Source organism: Scatophagus argus, chromosome 15 (assembly GCF_020382885.2).
Source record: "Scatophagus argus isolate fScaArg1 chromosome 15, fScaArg1.pri, whole genome shotgun sequence".
In the NCBI taxonomy this organism is placed as follows: Eukaryota; Metazoa; Chordata; class Actinopteri; family Scatophagidae; genus Scatophagus; species Scatophagus argus.
The window spans coordinates 20,376,865-20,390,792 of NC_058507.1; the positions used below are offsets into that span (position 1 = coordinate 20,376,865).

A 13,928-nucleotide genomic window follows, 5' to 3' on the forward strand; every position below is an offset into this window, starting at 1 on the left:
ATTGAATTAAAGGATTTATTTAATGCCCACAATAGACAGAAACTTGTTAAAATCCATTCATGATAACTCTTGGCAAATTCATCCACCTCACAGGTGTGGCATATCAAGATGCTGATTAAACAACATGATTATTGCATGGGAAAAAATTGGAATACAAACAAAATTGTGCTTTCAGCAGGTCACAATAGGAAGCAACTCTAAAATGTGCAGTTTTATCACACAACATTATGTTATGGATGTAGCAAGTTTTGAGGAAGCGTGCAGTTGGCTGCAGGGAAGTTCATCAGAGATGTTGCTTGTGAACTGAATGTTCATTTTATATTGGAGCTGATAATTGTCGTAAAGCTGACTCTGTTGTTTCTATCATGTGGAGTTTTTTTTTTTTTTACATTTTTCGTGATGGCAGTGTACCTGTGAAAAACTGTAATGTGTAACAGTACAATCAAATTATATCAGAATAAATTTGTTCTCCTTAACCGGTCCTGACCTATCCAGTCCTGACCTATTTGTCTTTGGCATCTTAGCATTTCAAAGTATATGGCATCCCTTACCAATATGTAATCTCTCTCTCTCTCTCTCTCTCTCTATTATCTATCCTTCAAAAGCCAAACTTACACTATGCCTAGATAATTAAAAGTTTTCTCAAAAATGTAGGACCCCTCAGTATACCAGTGCATAAACACACACACATGCACAAAGTTTATGTTTTCATTCCCCATAGGGACATTACATGGACATACATTAATTTTATAGAGACTTACTCTAACCATAACCATTACTCGCCTAACCCAAACCTTATCCTAAACCTCAACCTAAACCTGAGCTTAAACCAAGTCTTCACCCTAAAATATAATTATTTACTCATGGGGACTTGCATTTAGTCCTTCTAAGGAAGGTGACTCCACACGTGTAACTGTATAAACAAGTTTTTGTCCCCACAAGGTAAGAAAAACACACACACACACACACACACACACACAAACACACACCATTTACTTGAATTATCAAATTATATTGTGTCATTATTTAATTAACCATGCATAAAAGCACCATTGGCGTCAGCCAGAAGATCCCTTCACATATGACATTTGGGTGTCTAAGGAAGAGCACAGCTCATAATGTTTGTTCACAAAGGGAATGGTGTCACCTTGTGGGCAAGTCCACGTACTGCAAAAGCTCTGATCTTGCCACTTCACTGAGTGTCTCATGGCACAGCCATGTGACTGACAACACTAACATTTAAAGTGAAGTGCTTACTGCAGGTGATCTGTTTTCTTTTTTTGTTTGTTTGGCACTATTACCAGCCTGAAACCAAGTTCAATTCAAAATATAGTGTAGTATAAGCATATAACATATGCTTGTGTGTTCTCAGAGTGAATACAAGCACACACAGTCTGACATGTCAGTGGTAGAATGTCATCCTTGTTTTTGGTCAGTCCTTTTCTGTGACCTGGCTGACAGTCATCTCTGGACAGCCATACTTGCAGCACCCACCAACACACATACACACACACACACACACACAGAGTCGTGTTTCCATCGATTTTGAGGACATTACATAGACTTGCATTCGGTTCTTGGACGCTTAACTACCAACTAACCATAACAATAAACATTTCCTAATCCTAATCCTAACCTCAACCTAACCTTAAAGCGAGTCTTCGCCCTAATATTTAATGATTTGCGTTGTGGAGACCTGTATTTTGTGCATTACCACCATCACAGCAAACTTTACAATATAGCCCCTCTTACTTGTAAGGTACTTAGAATAGAATGTTTTTGCCCTTACATCCAATGTTTTTGTATTATGTTTAGCTAAACCCGTTTGATATTGTCTTGTAGAAGTTGCTGAGTAACATTCAAATCAGCACTAGCTGGTCAGCTATAAAGATAATTTCAAGCCTGAATCATATTGTGTTACATTGCTCATTCTTACACACTGATAAGAGTGTGTCTGTGTGCAATGCTGTGTGTCCTGGAGGCCTGGTTGAAGAGATAATGCAGTGATGGATTTCTATCATCCAGTCATTGTCAAACATTTTCAATTGCTTTCTGTTGCTCAACGCTCACTCACTCACACATCAACATATATGTATGTATGCATGTGTGTATAAATATTTGTGTGGTATGTATGTATATTTTGTGTGTGTGTTGAGGTGGAAAGCATGTTGGGTTTTCCTCAGCCTGATATCAGTCTCCGCTAATGCATCATTCTCATGTTAACGTGCAGCCTGCATCTGCAGCCTGCTGATAAAGCTCCCTTTGCATGTTGAAAGGCCCTTTTGCTGTTATTGTTCAGAGGTGGCAGGGACCTGAAAGTGACTTGTCAAATTGTCAGCTACACCCTCCAGTCCCACCTCCACCTCCCACCCCAGTCTAAAGCCACATTTTATATGATTTATTCTCTTTTATCAGCAACCATGTAACGGGGGGGTTGGGTTGTACAGTAACCACAACAAATACTATTGTGTGTGTATGTGTGTCCAGGCTAGCACCCTGTCTTGGTCATATCTCATCAAATGGGCCACAATACTCTATAATTTAAAATATTTCTCAAGAAAACAAAAGCACCATAAAATCCTAATAATTCAAGTTTATTTCAGTTTTGGCTGAGTTTATTTGGCAATACTATATTGTGGATTTTTTTTTTCTTCCCAACGCATAATGAGCTCTTTATAGAATAAAGACGAAACAGGTCCAGGTCTTAATCTCAACAAATGCAAAACAGGTTGCCGTCTTCATGTTGTTCACTGTTGTCACATCATAAAAATCATGAATGGAGTGAGTTGTGCAGATTTCTAGGGGTCATAGTGTCACTTAAAGTGTGCAATTATTGATGCATGTGGACATGGCCTATCACATTTTGGTTTACAACTTAATGTGTACTTCAGAAACTTTGGCCAAGTGCACTGACTTCTTTTTAGACCGATTTTGGTAATTAAATCCAGCAAACAGGAGTTTGGTAAAAGGATTATTAATATTATTGTTATTTTTGTTGTTCTTCATTATTGTTCTTCGTCTTATTATTATTACTATTAGTAGTAGTAGTAGTAGTATTTAATTAAAATTTAACTTTGCTTTCCCTTTGCTATTGATGAGTCTGAAAAGACTGTTGTTTTTATTTAGGCCTTTATTTTGGAAGAAAGAGTGGTAGGGCTGCTTAAGAGGCTCAGAGTATTTATGATCAGTCAGAGCAGAGAAGGAATGGCTGCTTCTTGTGTGTTGGGGGGAGACAGAGGGAGAGGAGAATGAATCTAACACAAAGGGAAGCAGAGGCAACAAAGAAAGAGAGTGAGAGGAAAGGAAAAGACAATTTTCCATCCAATCCCCTAGCACCTTAAGGGATGAGTTGATTTACTGTCAAATCTGCTGGTGGATTATTGATAATCTCAGCCAGGCCCCTCAATCTACCCACTCAGCCATGGCAGCACTCTCAGACAGAACCCTGGGCAAGGAACGGTGAGCAGAGACATTAATATAAAATAGAGTGAAATAGAGGAGAGGGTGTGTTTGTTTTGTGTATGTATGTGCCCAAAATATAGCCAGACAGAGGGTGTTTTTCTGCCCAGAGAATTAGAGAAAAAAAAGGCCTTCAATTTTCCACTTGAGCAGATTTCAATTTACACACACATCCCCCTCCGTGACTCCATCCTCCCGTCGTTATTGATAGCATTTAGGGCTGCTGTGATAAAAGATTGGCCACTTAGTGTTTATCATTCATTTGTTTTCCGTCATTGGCAGGACACTCACTCATACACAAAAACTCTGTCTGTTACAAAGCAGCTTTATGGAAAGGGATATAAACTGTGTATCTTGCTGTAAATGCAACACAGACAGATCAGTAGTTTGTCAATGGGGTTAATTCAGAAGATGAAGCCTGATACTATTCATCAACATATTACTCTTTTTTTACTTTTTAAAATTCTTATATGGATAGCTTGGCAACAACATCACATCACCAAGTTTCACAAAGAGTATTTTTATTTAAAAGGAACCTATCATGTTCATTACCAGATCTAGGTTTTTATTCTGGGACTCAGCTAGAGTAGCTTTGCATGATTCACAGTCCAAAACATTCCTTACTTATCCGATACTGGCCTTTAATATTGACCCTCAGTTCATTCTCAGTCTGGAGCAAACTGTTTTAGCTCCTTTCTCTTTAAGGCCCAACTCCCTAGAGGCCCAAGGGGCATCACTCAGGGTCTGAGCACCACCCAGATCCCCAGGAAAAACAGCTTTTAAGCTATGATGTTTCAGAATCAAAATTTGATCAATTCAATCTGATAATATTTGTAAAGTGTAGAAACACCACATGATGAAATCATTTTATCCACATTCAAGTCAGTGAAGGATGTAAGTAGGAAAGGCAAGTCTTTGGGACGCGGCATGACGTAGGGTGGAGTGGGCTAGCGTGCTCACCCCATGTACAGAATATTGAAATCCCTTCATAGCAGCAGTCCAGGTTGCAGAATATTGAAATCCCTTCATAGCAGCAGTCCAGGTTCAAGTCTGGCCTGCAGATCTTTCTGCACTTCCCGTCACTCTCTCTGAGTGTCCTAACCATTAGCTTGCTCTTTTGTTTGATCACTGCTTTCAGCACACTGAGTGAGTACTCAAAGATTGCCACACTGAGAGATTTGATAATTTCCCTATTTCCACTCAGGGGAGTGTACTGCTTGGCACAAAACAGTACAGTATCCCAAACTGCTTTTAGATGGTACTGATTTCTTAATATTTCTTAATAAAGGTATAGCATACCAACTATGACATCGTGCTTCATTTGACTGAACACAATTCCTTGGCTTAGGATTTGTCTGTCTCTTTAGCTTTGAAACTTGTCCAGTAAAACTGAGTGAGACTTGCACATCTGCTGTTTTTCATATGCCTACCATGTCCAGTCCAAAAACCCATCTTTAGTAAATGGTCTATCAGCTCCTTTGGGCTTATGTTTGACGATCAACATCACCTTATTTATGCTGCACTCCAAACAATAAAACTGTCCATACCACTTTTACAAGAAGCACCTTTATTTATATTTTTGGCAGTGCAGAGAAATACCCTCAAATCTGGCTTACTATAGTTTTAATTTTCACAGCTGTTTTACACAGCTAAATTATTGTATTAAGTGATTTATATTGCTAGTTTTTCTTTTTATTTATTTGCTTTGCTAAATTTTTACTTCCTTGTTTACGTTACATTACTGCTACTGCTACATTACTGTTACTAAGTGGGTGTTTCAAGTTGCAATCTAGAGGCTGATTAGAGTCCTGTCACTTTTGGAAAGACATGTTCCAATTGCGTGCTGTTAAGTTAGTGATTGATTGAAATTTACATTGTGCTTTAAGGTGGCCAGTCTCTTTAAAGCATCTGTGCAGCACATATATGATTTCAGATACCTAAATAGAAGAATAATTGTAATGCCAATCCTGTCCTATTGCAGGTGGTATATAAGAACAATGACATCCGTCTTGAGTTGTCTCGTCTGGCTCGAATTGTGGACCCTAAGATGAAAATCCAGGGAGAGGTGTCTTACAAGTGTGAGAATGTGGCCACCCTGGACCCCATTTCTTTTGAGACACCTGAAGCCTACATCAGCCTCCCCAAATGGAACACCAAGCGGATGGGATCCATCTCTTTCGATTTCCGCACGACAGAGCCCAACGGCCTCATTCTCTTCACCCATGGTAAACCCCAAGAGCGCAAAGACACTGCCCGCAGCCAGAAGAACACCAAGGTCAGTCCATAATTCCTATGATCACTTGCTAATCAAGAATTTACTAATAACATTTTCTATGGTATTGACACTATTTTATGATTTTGGACAATCACAATTCAACAGATGGGACTAAACTGACAAGAAAACAGTACAAATACAATATCTAATGTTCTACTTTGTCGCTGTCATTGATTTTTTGTAATGTTTATTCTGAATTTGATGTCAGCAGTACATTTCAACCAAGTTGGGACAGGGGCAACAAAAAGATGCAAAAAGTTGTGCATTGCTGCCCAAACACCAGTTTGGAACATTCCACACCTGAACATTACACCAACAGGGACTTTAAGGACATTGCCTTCTAAATACATAGACAGCTTTGCAGCTATAGCAACTTCCACTCCTCTAGAAAGGCTTTCCACAAGATTTGGGAGTGTTTCTGTGGGAATTTTGCCAGTTCATGTACTAGAGCATTTGTGAGGTCAGGCACTGATGTTGGATGAAAAGGCCTGGCTTACAGTCTCTGTCCCAGTTCATCCCAAAGGTGTTCAGTAGGGTTGAGATCAGGGCTCTGTGCGGGCCAGTCAAGTTTTTCCACACTAAACTCATCCAACTATGTCTTTATGGCCCTCGTTTTTTGCACTGGGGCACAGTCATGCTGGAATAGAAAAGGACCTTAACCAAACTGTTGCAAACTGCTACAAAATTGGAAGCAAAACACTGTCCAAAATGTCTTGGTATGCTGAAGCATTAAGTTTTTCGTTCACTGGACGTAAGGAGCCAAGCCCAACCCCAGAAAGACAGCCCCATCCCAGTACTTTTGTGTATACAGTTTATTGTGACTTGGAATGAAAGGGGCATCCTCAAGAGGATCAGTCATGCAAAAGCAAAGGTGGATAGGATATTACAACATGGGTTCAAAAACGCTTCGTAAAACTGTTGTTGGTAAATTATTATTATTTACCAATAATAATAATTATCTACCATTATTATTATTATTCTGTTTTATTAGTTTTACGCAGCATCTGAATTTTTTTCAGGAATTTCTCCACTGCAGGACTAATAAAGATTTATCTTATCTTGTAATAATAAATGAATGAACCACAGCTTGCATTCCTTTTTCAGAAAGTACTTTGATTGAATGGTATTCTCTTTCTTGATGTGTTCTTTTGCTCTTGTCTAGGTGGATTTCTTTGCAGTAGAGCTGCTAGATGGCAGTCTGTATCTACTATTGGATATGGGCTCAGGGACTATCAAGGTGAAGGCAACCCAGACAAAGGTCAATGATGGTGCCTGGTATCACGTCGACATCCAAAGAGATGGACGGTCAGGTCAGTGGTGGACTGAAGCTGATGAAACAGTGAAGTGTACCTATTGTTGAAACCTGTTTCAGTTATACCCTTTACAAAATAAAATATTAAAAGGAAGTAAACTAATACATTTAAAAGCCATGATAAGAGTCAGATTGAAGACTAGATTGTGGATTTTGTGAAGAGAATGTCATAAAGTTTTTGCCAGAGATTTGTTAACTTTCCTTGAATAACAAAGATTAAAAAAAATGAAATTAATAGATTTCTTAAACAGATTTTAGTGCGATTGACTTAAAAAAGACTAACAAATAGAAGAGTACACCCCTTCTGATAAGGCTGAATAATAGTGCATCGCTGCCATCATTGTATATACAGTATGATTTCTTCCGTGGACCATATCCGTGCAACCCTGTACCTGATCTCTAGTTATTCTGTCTTGTCATAGGCACCATTTCTGTAAATAGCAGAAGGACCCCGTTCACAGCTAGTGGTGAGAGTGAGATTCTGGACCTGGAGGGTGACATGTACTTGGGAGGGCTTCCCACTGACCGCACCAACCTCATCTTGCCTACCGAGCTCTGGACAGCAATGCTCAACTATGGCTATGTGGGCTGCATTCGTGACCTTTTCATTGATGGTAGAAGTAAGGACATCCGTCAAATTGCTGAGGCACAAAACGGCGCTGGCATTAAACCTTCTTGCAACAAGCAATCTGGCAAGCAATGTGAAAGCTACCCATGCAAGAACCGAGGTGTCTGCAAGGAAGGCTGGAATCGATTCATATGTGACTGCACTGGCACCGGCTACTGGTCACGCACCTGTGAGAGAGGTAAATGTGTGTGTGTTTGGATGCGACTATGCATTGTTCTCTTGCATAAACTTCACAACATACTGATACTATCTTCAAGGCAGAGGCAACAGTATATAAGACTACAGACACATCAGAAGACTCTAGCAGCAAGGAAGAGACACTGACAATAGCAAAGGATGTTCTGATTGACTGCAGCAGTAGGAGACAGATTCAAACTGTGTCCCACTGAAGGACTCGCTTCCTTCAATGGGACAGATATAAGAAAGCTGACCCTTGGTTGCTTTGACAAAGGAAAAGTCCACTGTAATAAATAATAGGCTCCTTTCCAGTGAACTAAATAAAAAAAAGAAAAAAAAGGCAAATGTCTGAGCAAGACTTTGAGAGAGCATTAGTGATGTCTGCTTTAGAAAGTGGTTCTGTATTGCATGGAGAAATCTGTACTAGAAGAGACGCTTTTGATACTTGAAATGTGCGACCCATGAGGGGAACATTATTATTAGCCTCTTTTCTGCTGGAGTATTTCCTAGTGGCAAAACCATTGATGAGAAAGTGAACAAAGTTTTAATCAGTACAGTTTTGTAAAGTGGGTGTGTTGGGGGATAAATAGTGGTTTAACAACAAAACATTGATGATATATCAGTTACTCAAATGGTTACTCAAATTGTTTTAAAGAGCCAAAGTTTAGTGAATGATTGTTTTGTCCTTCTGAGTGAAGAGAGCCGACATTACTATCTAAACCCTGTAAACACTGATCTGTACAAGTGTTGGTTACTTAGTGTAAAGACAGACTGAAATTGCTGCAAGACAACACATAACTGCTTGAACTGCTGTGTCCAGACAAGGTCTTCTCCCCCTAATCAAATAAAACCTTCACAGTTATGTTGATTTCAGATTTATTTCAAGAACCTTAAATAGACTGAATTTCTCCACTACACTCACTCAAGCATTTACCTTAATGGATGTACGGAGGTGCTTGGAGTTAGGTTGAGCTCAATGGATAGATCTGTGTAAGAGCCAACTTGGTGAGCCACTGAAGTAACCTCGGGCCACTGTGTGCTGTGGCTTTCAGAGAAATATTTGTAATAGCAGAGACATTACTACTCTGTATCGCTGAGTCGTGGATCAGCGGTTAGGGTGTCGGACCCGTAACCGGTGGATCGCTGGTTCGATTCCCCGTCCCGGTGTCCATGGCTGAGGTACCCTTGAGCAAGGTACCTAACCCCCACTGCTCCCCGGGCGCTGCACGCGGTCGCCCACTGCCCCGGGTTTGCTGTGTGTGTGTGCACGTCACTTGGGTGGGTTAAATGCAGAGAACAAATTTCGTTGGAGTGAGTTCCCTCCAATGACAAAATATGTCACTTTAATCTTTAATCTTTAAGAAGGGTAGGTGATTGAACATTGGGTTGAAAGGCTATGTGTGCATAGGGGTAATGTGATGCCTGCAAACACAGGGTTAGAGTAAGGTCAGACATATGTGGTGCAAAGCCTGCTGAAGCACTCATCTGTGTATTGGTTCAAGTAATCGAGATCCCTTGATATTGCTGTTAATGTTACAATTACACAATCTTGGATTTTGTCCAAGAAAAAGTCCAGATATAATGGCTGAAATTAACATTTTACAAAAATAATTTTTGAATTGGACTTGGAACACAGGCCTCACTGAATAAAGAACATGATTGGAGTTCAAAAATGTTCTTGTACGAGACCCAACTGCGTGTTCTTCATTTTTTTTTATGTTCGTGTTTGCTAGCTTAGCTTGCTAGCTAAATATGACTTTGGCTGTGTGATGTAATACTTCTGGTCCTTGCTCCTGAGAGCTTCATATTACTGGAGGCAGTTTTTAGTTCTGGCAAGACAGCTTCCAATCACTTTTTACAAGTTTTCTAGATGGACACTTGTAAGTCAGTTCTCACTGATTGCTGATAATCCCATGCCATCACTGTTTGCTGGCAGTGCTTCCTCTACCACACCAACCCTCCTATATGTGACTGAGGCTTTCAGTGTTGGCTGGTATCTCTAAGACACATGTCTAGAAGGATCTCTGAATTTGTGCTATCCTTCAGTAGGTACAGCTTTTTCCACCAAATCTAAACATATAACTAGTGAGTTACTTGCTGTGCTTACTTTTGCAGTCGTACTTTGGAGGCAGCACGCACAGCCCATGTAACTCATCATCTGTGAGTGTGAGAAAATCTGCCGACATGTTTGCAAGAAAATCAGGAGAGGCCTCATACAAACTTTGGGGCAGTACTTGGGAGGATAAAGTCCATGCATTTCAAGGTCAAAAGAAGCATTGCAAACATATCATTTAGTTGACTTTCGTCATTGCTCTTTCACTCTGAGGCGGTCTGCTTCATTTCACAGCAAATGTCTGACGTTGTGAATTAGACCTCAGAGTGTAGAAAAGACATTTAACCTGACATTGCTCGATTTTGTCTAATCTAGTCTGGTTGCAGACTATTTGCTTCCTTTTTTCTTTTTTCCTTTTTTTTTAAAAGCAATTTAAAAAGACTTGTGTTGATCTTCTAACAGCTGTGTAAGTAGGGTTAAGAATGAGGATGTCATTTTGACAAGTGTGGACCTGAGCTGTGCAGCTATACAGATAGTTGTAAAGAACAGCACAACATGACAACGTGATAACATGATGTCAGGCTCAACAGAATGGCGATTCAGTTGGACTATGATATTAGTGGAGTGGAGGCTGAAAGTGCCAAATCGGGGTGACATATTCAGTTAGTTTAACGGTGTATCGATCCAAGAGACGCCACTTCTATCTGGATGCCTCTCCTCAGCTCCTGAGTTACTTCACTAACAGTTTGTGAGACACCTTTCACCTCAGTACACTGAATGAGCAGTTAAGCAGATACCCCTGACGCCTGGGATTGAGTGGTCATTTTTTGCTCCACCTGTAATAACTACAAGTGGTTGTACTGGTAAGACAGCAGAACAGCTGCTGGAGTTACACTGTGACAGGACATATGAGGTAAACTTCAGAAAGGCGTATCATGCAGACTGTTGACCCCTTCTTCCGCGGACCACAAGGATATTGCCCGTCTTCTACAACTCTGTACCGTCAACCAAAATATGAATTGTTATCTCAAGATGATTAGATAATTTTATGAAAGTTGTGAACATTGTTTTCTCTCCAGGGAAGATAAGATTAGGTCTCACAAGGGTTACAGTTACCAGATCAAGCATGAAAACAGACTCAGATCTGCCTAACTGTCAATCACTTGCACACCTAGAGAAAGAGAGAGAGAATGCAAGAAAAGAAAATAATAATAATTTTGAGTGTCCAGGTTTATTTTAGAGATATTTATTCTCTTATCATTTTGTTGTGTCATCATTTTGGCCATGGTGTTTTTTCTCATCTAGTTAAAGAGGGAAAATAATAAAAAAAAGGGAAAGAAGGGGACAATAACTTCCAGGAAGGGAACACAGAAGGTAGAGTGAGATTGGTTGTTACAGCCAGAGCTAGTCATGTCCTTATTTGTGAGTTGTCCAGAAAGGCACTTCACAGGACACGCACAGGACACAGGAGACACACGCATGTACATGCACACTCACACACACACACACAGGTGTGCATACAGCTAATTCTCTGTGGCAGTATTTCCTTATAGATATTGTCAGTATACAGTAGTAGTTGCAGCAGTGCATTCTGTATCACAGCAGGGTAAGGCAGGTATGATGATTGAGTGTATACACATTTATACACAGTTCCCACAGTAAAAGAGACAGTGTCATGCGAACAGAATGGCTGAGAAACATAAAATTGCTGATGACTCATCAGAATCACAAAAGAAACATCCATATCTTAACTTCAGTCAGGTTGAGTCTCGGCCAGAATGTGTCATTTGTGGCGAGAAGCTAACTAACAACAGCGTGAAGCCAAGACAAATTAAATGACACCAGGAGGAGAAGCACCTGGAAATGATCAGTCAAGATCATGGTGGTTGGGCTTGGCTTTCTTAGAGACAAGTGGGGTAATTCTCCAAGATAAACAGACTGGGAACCACTACCGTGAGCTGTATGGCAAACTTAGTTAATAATTGTTCAAATTATTTTTAAGGAAAACATTGCAGACGCAATACAAACTGGCTGTGTATTGTGTATTCCTTGGCTAAAATTGCACCTCCAGGCAGATCAATTAAAATGTTTTACCTTGATTGATGAAATTTAGACCTATCCTGACAGTGTTTCACTCCAGTAAATTAAACACACAGGGACAAGAGAGAAAAAGAGAAATTGAGTTCCTGGTGATATGTGAGATCTGACAGAGTGTGAGCTGTCACATGAGCTAGTTGGCTACAGTCTCATTTATAACAAAGATGACAGAGATGGTGGCACATCACATATCAAGTAATCAATGACTGTGGTGTAGTGCAGCCTCAATGGCTCAACTGCTATGAGTTCCACAAGCTTGATGTGGTAGGGGGCAGTTCCAAAATGTGATGCTGATTTGTGTCATAAAACAGTGATTGAGGATTGTAGCTCCAGTTGTAGAAACAACTTATGAGCTAATTCCACCCATAGCTCCAGATGCAACAACTTCATGGTGAGCTGTCAGGCCATATGAGTCCAGTCTGGGTACTGTGTCTGCTGACCAGGCTGTAGCTTGGTTCTCATGTAGCTTCAGGGTAAAGTCCAGGAGTGGAATATGTTAGACACGCTTGACATTGCTAGAAGGACAGAATAAACCAGTCATCATAGGTCAAAAATTATCCCTACATTCTCTAACAAAGTGTGTGGAGCATGTAGGTGGGGTAAGTGAATAGTACAAGCAATGACTGATGTATTGAAACTTCTTCCCTGGTGTGAACCACAGGTGTGTCATGATGGGGTTAGGATGGCGACATAGAATTGCAGTCATCGCTGTACTTTGATTCGTACATAGTCAATGCAGCGTAGTCCATCACTGATACTGTATTATCATTCTAGATTATAATTTGGGGACACTGGTGAGTTTTGACACTCAACATATCCCCAGACTGGGTGCTAACTAGAGTCCATGCCCGTCTGCTACAATGCCCATCTTCACAGATACGTAGCTTTCTTTCATGGTGTCCAGATAGTTTAATAAAGACTGATCAGAGTTAAAAAATGATTAACACAAGCCCAATCCAGTCCTCACAAATTGCTCCAACTGCTTTTTAGCATATCAAATAACAGCTTTCTGATCATATCTCTCTATAGCAGTTTTTCTCTTTCTTCATGTTCTGTGCCGCTGGATAATAATTTCCCCCGAATCTCATTTTTACTTTTGAAAGGAAAAGTTGAAGGCCGTCATTGGGTCAATCTGATATGGAGTGTACATTTCACCTTGAATTATTTTGCAAGGGATATTTTATTGAAATATTGCAATATAATTATCAGGAGCTGAAGATAGTCACTATTGCATAATATATTTTTCATTAACTCTATTATTTGGCTTTATATGTTTATATTAATGTGTGAAAATTGCTCCTTTATGCTACATTTTCCTTTAGGTCACCTCTTGAATTGTACGAAAATGAAGACATATTATTATCCACCAGTCTTACAGAGATGCAGCCGTGCTTTTCAGCTGAGGCTGTGTTTGGAAAGCAGTTTTGGCACTTCATGGTATAGCCAAGCCTGTGTATTCACTACCAACCAACTTTCAGGGACGTATTTCATACTCAGTTAACTGGGGATGGCTGGTGCACTGTGAAAAAAAAAAAGCCAGGTCCTCAGTTGAAAAACAGTGGGTAAAGTTAGTGTTGGAGTAAGTCTCCAGGAAATGTAAGTTTGCGTGTGTCCGCGTGTGCATGTATGTGTTCATTCATACAATGTATGTCATACCAGCCATTTCCACTTGGGGCCTTGGCTGTTTACCCAGTAGATGTTTGCTGTTCTGCCATTTGTCTTTGGCTCTGACTTCATTCAATTTGTCCGGCAAAATAAAGTGCCACAGCACTGAGGCATCAGTAGTTAAGTAATGGAGCTGAGTTGAGGGCTCATAGAAATATATCATACCTCTTACTCTTGGCGTGAGGATTGTCACCTGTTAGTCGATTTACCATTGATTTATAAAGGGGAGAAGGTTCCGCTCACAAGTAATCACACCTTTGGC

General features: G+C 40.1%; 1 protein-coding gene across 2 annotated transcripts in view; it reads left to right on the forward strand.

Moving 5' to 3' along the window:
- The window catches only part of nrxn3a (neurexin 3a), a 163,008-nt gene that overhangs the window by 77,960 nt on the left and 71,120 nt on the right, over positions 1–13,928 (forward strand). For both annotated transcript variants that reach the window (XM_046412322.1, XM_046412324.1), the window contains 3 exons: positions 5,441–5,734; positions 6,897–7,044; positions 7,469–7,852. In XM_046412322.1, coding sequence (XP_046268278.1) covers positions 5,441–5,734; positions 6,897–7,044; positions 7,469–7,852 — 826 coding nt within the window. The remainder of the gene's footprint in view (positions 1–5,440; positions 5,735–6,896; positions 7,045–7,468; positions 7,853–13,928) is intronic.